This window comes from Lactuca sativa, chromosome 7 (assembly GCF_002870075.4).
Source record: "Lactuca sativa cultivar Salinas chromosome 7, Lsat_Salinas_v11, whole genome shotgun sequence".
In the NCBI taxonomy this organism is placed as follows: Eukaryota; Viridiplantae; Streptophyta; class Magnoliopsida; order Asterales; family Asteraceae; genus Lactuca; species Lactuca sativa.
The window spans coordinates 103,095,783-103,103,600 of record NC_056629.2 but is presented as its reverse complement, the minus strand read 5'-3'; the positions used below and the strand labels follow the sequence as shown (position 1 = coordinate 103,103,600).

The 7,818-nt window shown below is 35.6% G+C and overlaps 1 protein-coding gene across 1 annotated transcript; it reads left to right on the top strand.

The window, feature by feature from the left end:
- Window positions 1–1,091: 1,091 nt before the first annotated feature.
- LOC111900866 (uncharacterized) lies at window positions 1,092–2,175 on the top strand. Its single transcript, XM_023896747.3, has one exon. The coding sequence runs from the start codon at window positions 1,389–1,391 to the stop codon at window positions 1,950–1,952; it is 564 nt and encodes a 187-aa protein (XP_023752515.1). The 5' UTR covers window positions 1,092–1,388; the 3' UTR covers window positions 1,953–2,175.
- The last annotated feature ends 5,643 nt before the right edge of the window (window positions 2,176–7,818 follow it).

Genomic DNA, 7,818 nt, shown 5'->3' with positions numbered 1-7,818 from the left:
AAGAACATATACCCACAATCTCAAGAACACCTCCAGCTTGAAAAGACGATTCACCGCCACCACCATCCGTCGCCAACCACCTCCATTTTCTCCACTGTAATCCCACATATCTCCTTACTTAACCTGTTGCACAATCGATATTCTAGGTTTGCTCTTCAAGAACAATCGAATTTATGGGTTTGCTTCTAGAACTAAAATTGATTTCTGAATCTAAAAAAGCTTATGAGCAATGGGTTTTCATGAACAATTGATTTCTGAAAAATCGATTTCACCTGTGTATTTTCATATAATTTCTAAGTTTAGGGATTGAGTTAGAAGAATAGTGGAGGAACAAACCCTTTTGCTTTATCAGAGGTACTAGCGCTCATCTGGTTGTTGTTCTTTAAGGATTTCTGAAAGTGGTCACCGGAATCGAAATGTCGTTCAGATTGAAAGGGGTATCAGGCCCGATTCTCATTCAACATTTCAAAATTTCAATTAAATCCAAGATACGCACATGTTTCCTCCATCGTCTCTGGTCACTCTCTATCCTTCCCAGTCAAATACGAATTCGTAGCCATACCTCTGACGCCAATCTCTTTCAGTCTCATATGCTCCATACTTCGTCTCTTACTGCTCACAGTCGCACCATCTTTTTGTCTTTCTACTCCGGTGGACAGCTGCAGGCAAGCGACGATCTTTTACTCCTCTGTGCCTCTAACCTCCATCTGTCACTCACTCACAAGAAGCCCGCTTAGAATCTAACTTTTGTTCAGATCAGTTTTACACTTTCACTTTAATGCTTTTGGTATTCTATCATTCCAGTGTGGAAGTGTTACTTTGTGTTAATTGCTAGCGGGTTGTGTGTTTTTGGTCAGCTGGGTTCATCGATTTGCTTTGCTTGTTTCGATTATTTTGAGTTTCATTTTAATGTGGGTTGTTACATGGATATTGTTAAGAGAGAGAGAGGTATTTTTTTTCTTTTTTAATTAAAATAATAATAAATTAATTAAAAGAAAATAAAAAAGAATTATCTAACGGCATATTCATCATTTTAGATTGGGTATGGACAAAAAACACATAAAAATATCAATTATAAGGAACAAAACTTAACAAAGTATTCAAAATTGAATCACCAAAACTTTTGGACCAAAACCATAAAATGTTGCCAACAAAGGACTATTTTTGCAATTTTGTCAATATTTACCAAACATTTTATAATTTTTTTTAACGGCCAAACACCCCTTGATATCTTTATAGTTTATGTTATCATAAAGACATAAACTCAAACCTAATTCTCAGCTTCTCGCCGTCTTCGTCTTCCAAAACCCTCGCCGTGTTCTTTTCAAAAACCCTCCTCTCCTTAACTCTCCCTGCTTCTTTCTTTCATTTGAATCACCTCTACAGAGATGAGGCCATTAGACGAAGCCGAGACGACTCAAGTATTCGAGAAGCTATTCAAATTCACAGGCAACAATCTCAAGAACCTCGTCGATTCTCCATCACACGAAGGCCCAGATCAAAACCCAGGTCGCTATTGCTTCCGTCTCCACAAGAACAGAGTCTATTACGTCTCGGAGTCACTAGTCAAACGCGCCACCAACGTGAAGCGAGAAAACCTCGTCGCCATGGGGACCAACATCGGCAAATTCACAAAAAGCGGCAAGTTCCATCTCACGATTCAGGCCTTGAATCTGTTGGCTGCTAATGCGAAGCATAAAGTGTGGCTAAAACCCACTTCGGAGATGTCGTTCTTGTACGGGAACGATGTCGTGAAAGGTGGGTTAGGCAGGATTACTGATAACATCAATGCGTATGATGGGGTGGTTGTGTTTTCTATGTCGGATTTGCCTTTGGGATTTGGGATTGCTGCGAAATCGACTCAGGATTGCAGGAAGATGGACCCTAATGGGCTTGTGGTTATTCGCCAGGCTGATACTGGGGAGTATTTGAGGAATCAAGACGACCTTTGAAGAAGAATTAAGAGCCCAATGTTTGGTAAGTGCGAGTTATTGGGCATTGTTTGTATGTGCTACCTCATGATTATGATATGAACTTGATAAAAAAGTTATTATCTTGATTTAGTTTTGCAAGTTAGTCACTTGTTCTTTTTGGGTATCAAAGGAGTTGAGTATCTAATTAACAATTATGGATTATGATATTGTTGATGATTAATGGTATGATCGTATAAGTCAAGATTCGTTTCAATTCTAAACATAATTATGGGATTTTCTTGCTTCAGTTACATTGCAAGATGAGATAGAACATATGATTTCTTGAATCATTTGTGTAGTACTGTAGTCCATGCTAGCTGCTTTAGGCAGTTTGACTTGCTAATTCTGACTTGTATGTGTTTTTCGGATGATTGTGTATGAGTTTGCTTATTAGGTTAGAACTTAGAACCATGATCTTATTGTTTATTACCTGCGTTTGTATTCATATGCTTTGATTAATGAGCTGTTGGGAGAAGGGTTCTCAATTGTGAATGTTTTGCTTCTATTCACAATCATTTATGTATTGTGCTCCTTTATTTGCACTTATTCTCCAATAAGTAATAGAAGTTTTTAAATGAGTGTTTTTTAAGTACCCCTTTTTTATGTTATGACATGACAAAACAATTTTAGTACACATACGATAAGAGAGGACAGGAGTGATTAGAAGGGTTTGTAACACACGTGCATTGGATTAACACTATTTTGAATTTTTTATGTCATTTAAGGTGTTGAATAAGTCATTATTTATTGCATATGCATTGTTCCAGATTATGGGTTCAGGAGTCTCTAGTTATATGTTTATGGGTATAATGAGAATGTGACTATCTCTAGTTATAAATAAGTCATTATTTATAGACTGATTCCATGTTGACAAATAGATATAATAAAATGTGTATTTGTTGGAAAATATGTTTGAGTTGTTAAAAGTTGGGAAATAGTTTATAAACGTGTTCGACACAGAGCGTTTGGAAGCATTTGAGAGCTTCTAGCGTTTGACAAAAAGTCCCGTTGCTTTTTATTATTCAGTTTGGTTTGGGTTTCGGTTGCTATTTCCCCTATTTTGTTGAACCAAACAATAGTAAAATAATATATAATTTTCATTTATATCATTTTATAAAATATGTTTTGATTTTTCTTAATAAAGTTTATACCTTTATATCATATTCTTTGTGATGGTTTTAATTAGTTTGTTAATTTTGTCTTTATCACTTCTTCAAACGTATATTCTTTTCAATTCATATCTTTTTTTAATCATATTTTAATTTGTTTGTTAATTTTGTCTTTTATCACTCCTTCAAACGTATATTCTTTTCAATTCATATCTTTTTCTAATCGTAACTTGTCACTCTAGACATTTCATTTAACAAAATTGTGTAATGATCAAACAATATAAGAACAAAATTTTGTTTAATGACCAAACAATATAAAGAATGATAAGTTTCACAAATTTTCTTCTAATATTTTGGATGTTAAAAAATTGATTAAACTGAACCGAACAAATTGATAATCGATTAAACGACCAAATAGAAATCAAAAATGGATCGTTGGAGAAATATTAAATAACCAACTAGATTTTGAAGGTTCCTAAAATATTGATGACTATGTTGAATTAATCGATAATCGATTAAACTAACCAACTAAAAATAAATCAAAAGAGGATTATTGGAGAAACATTAAAGTTAACCAACTAGATTTTGAAGGTTTCCAAAATGTTGATGACAATCTTGAATTAATCGACCAAATAGAAATAAATCAAAAGGGGATTAATGGAGAAACATTAAAGTTAACCAACTAGATTTTGAAGGTTCCTAAAATGTTGATGACTATCTTGAATTACTCGATAATCGATTAAACTGACCAAATAGAAATAAATCAAAAAGGGATTATTGGAGAAACATTAAAGTTAACCAGATAGATTTTGAAGGTTCCTAAAATGTTGATGACTATCTTGAATTAGTTCAAACCATGCATAGAACCATTGAAGTTAAAGATGAAACTTGAAAGGCAGCCGAAAGGTAAGAAAAAAAATCAAGATTTGGTACAAGCCAAAAAGGTTTCTTACAAACCATTATCAAGCCAACATTTCCTATGTAGAGTACTACTTAAAGAAGACAAAAGCTGCAAAAATGATCTATGTGGTATGTATTTTTTTTTTGGGTTTTGGTCCAAACCCTAATTTTTATGGATTGGTGGTCATTTAGAGCTAGTTTCGTTGCATATTTGATTCCTCCGAATATTAAAATAACTGTAATACCCTTGGGGTATTTCCTTTCCATTTTTCTTTCACTTTTTATAAGTCTAATACTTATTTAATTATTAAAATAATTAAAAAATAAGAAGGGCTCACCACTACCTCCTCCTCCCCCTCTCTCTCTCTCTCTCTCTCTCTCTCTCTCTCTCTCTCTCCCGCCACACACACACACAAACAAGACGACTACTGTCCTAAAGCCACGACTACTGTCGTCGTAAAGCCACCACCACCGCTGCCTAAATCTTGCTTATTGAGGAGGTTTACCTATTAACTGCAATCATTAAATTCAACTGGAATAACTTCTAAGCTTGGGACTAAGCATATGGATCTTTCGTTTACCTTGAATTAGCCACCAGAATGTCGTTTATTTTCTTGTATTTTGTAAGCGTGTGAGAAAACGATGCCCAAAACATTTGGGGTTTATTTTTTATCAAAAATTCACACCATTAAAAAATTTAGGGCTTGTTCTCAAACAAACCAAATTTAAAATCAAACCTGAGATAGAATAACAACAAGGGTTGGATACTTCCCCACAAATTGAAATCAATCACATGTGTTGAGATTCTCTTGAAGGTGAACAGGGGCTCCCCTCTCAAACATTGTTTTTTATGATTTTTGAAGAACAATGCAAAATAAAGGCTCAATCTCTCTCTTTCTCTCTCTCTCTCTCTCTCTCTCTCTCTCTCTCTCTTTCTCCTTTTCTTTCTTTCTCGATTTGCTTCATTTCTTTTGATATGTACATATTCAAATCACATCCTGTTTTTTCTTATTTCCTCGAATTGCATATTGAAAATGATGATGGTGGTGTTAATGGTGGTTTATATGACAGAGGTGCTTGTTGGTTGTGTCTTTTGTGAAGAAAGTCAACCGGGTATGGTGTTTTGAAAGTGATGTTGGATAGGGTTATTCTATTGGATCTTATACTTGATGATCAAGCTTGTGAAATGGTATCAAAGACAACGTGGATCTGTAAACATGTGTGTGTATGTGTGTTTATGTGTTTGAAGAAAAACCCAAATCAATGTGTAAACATGAAACTTCCATCAGATTTAACCATCTTGAACTTTCACAAAGAAGATGATGAACAATGAATCTGTAAAATATATGTGTGTGTGTGATGTTTGTGTTTTTTCATACATGAGAGAGAGGTAGACCCATATTGTAACGTCTGTGTTTCCGGGCTTGCCACTTTTAGCTATGTAATGGTCTAGGTTAACCTTTGTAACCCATTTTGAAGTAATAAGATGGTATTATTTGAGTATTATGTGTTTTGTGCTTAATTGCTTAATTATGTGATTTGATTAATTAAGAATAAAAATAAGCGTCAAAATTTAAGTGTAAAATAAACTTAATATCTTTGGTTAATGTTGTAGTAATTGAAACGAGGTTTCCGAATATATATAGAACGCCCAAATCTGACTTCGTATGAGGAAGTTATGATTTATCGAAGTTTCGGCTTAGCAGTATGCAGCCTGTTATACTCGATTTGAGATCGAGCGGTTTTTAGCCAAAGCAATCTAAATGAGAATCGAAGATCTCATTGTTGGTATCGAAGCGATAAAAAGTTAGGCGAGAACGGACGTCAAACGAAAAAGTTATGAATTTATAACGAAGTTTTTCTGTCGCGGCCTATTAAAAATAAATAATAAAAATAAAATCAAAATTAGCCGACGAAGTCTAAACGAAAGTCGTAGAGCGTAGTCTCACCTTTCCGTGGATATAAAGAACGTCGAAAACGGAGTTCGTATGAAGAAGATATGAATTTCCGAAGTTTATTAAATAAATTTTATTTATTTTTAATCTTTTAATCCGACCTTATCCGAAGCCCAGTCACCGGACCGATCCGACGTACACCCCGCGTACGCAAGAACGCCCCGCGTACTCCGAAGAGTGTCGACATTTCGGATGACGCATGCAGTGACGATTCGGAGCCCTGTACGCCCCGCGTACAGGCGTACGCCCCGCGTTCGTGCGAGGGTCCAGCACTATAAAAGGGGATCCGAAGGCAGCCAAAATTTTTGTTCATTTCTTCTCTTCTCTCTAGTCCTTTGCCTCGTTTTGCGTACCGATTCCATCCTGAAGCCCCGGTAATATTCCCGATCCCCGAAGCAAGTCCCGAGATCCCGAAAATCCCGAGAAGTGCGGTTTCCGAGTCGAAGCTCTGCCCGCGAGAAGTTCGATTTTTGTGAAGATCTTCCAGATCTGCTGTGGATTACTACTTCTGCAAGCCGTAGTGCTGTCGGATCATCTTCTGATCAAGTGAGTGTGTAGTTATTCTCTTCTAATACAATAATACGAAGTATTTTATATAAAATACGTGCTATGTGTATATATTTGGTTGTGTTATGTGTGAATGTGTATTCACTCTCTTCTATCTTATAGATCTGATTATTTCTCTATGAGATATGTGTTATGTGTGTGTGTGCCTCATCTATTATGTGATATATGTGTTGATTAAAGCATGCTATACAGGCTTTTAAACTATGTATACAAATGTATATTTTTATCTACTAATATGTTGGGTAGAACATGGGTAGATAGTTGGTGTGTAATAAACAGATGAGAGGCCTCGTTGTTGTTTGATTTAGTCATCTAACGGAGTTTAGATGACGACCACATACTTTTCTAGATAGTCTTGTGGAAACATTAGCAGGTTCGCCACCTGTAGGTGTTAATGAACTTGGGTGTTCATTCGCTGTACTCCATCCCCCTCATGGTTGCCTTATTTGACTTATATTGCTGAGGTACCCCCGAAGCATGTGTTGTCGCCCCGATGAAATATTCTTAGACTAGGTCCCTTGTGTTAGTTGTTTTAGGGACATTAAAGTGAGAATAACGGGAATGGGTAATTGGGTTATTGTTGGTTAGTGAAAAATTAAATATGATATTTACTGTGGGTTGAAAACCCTATATGCTCACCAGGCTCCCAAGCCTGACCCACTCAGTTTTAAATTGTATTACAGGTAGTGGCGGAAGGGCATGAGATGGACGAACCATTAAGTTGTTTTGTTTACAAGTCTGCATATGTTTATATTTGTTATATGACTTGTAATGTATTCGTTTATGCTTATTGGTCTGTATCGGAACATGACACCCCGAGTTTTGATTATAATGAAAATACATTTCTTATGAAATGCTTCAGTAAACATTGTTTTATCATGTTTTGTTTTTGGGAACAAATTCCGCAACTCTTTCATATCAAAAGGATTTACTCTGAAAATATTTAAAAGCATAAATGAAAATCGGTCTTTTCTGGCCGAGATTTTGGGGATGTCACAGTTGGTATCAGAGCATTAGTTTAAGCGAACTAGGAATTTGTAGGATTTCTAGACTTAAATTTAGAATGCTAAGTGAAATTTTGAGATGTGTGTCTGTTGTGATTTAGACACAAGCACTAGTTTATTTTAGGAAAGTTGCCTAAAATGCTTTATGTGCTAAATGTTATATGTTGCCATATATGATATTATTTGTTCGGATCTACGGTCTGTTGCCGACCGGATCTAGAAACCTTATGTGTGTAGGATTCTAAGCGTACGTCTACGATATTAGAACTAGCATGTAAACGTTTCGGAGTGATAAGGATGATTTGATTAT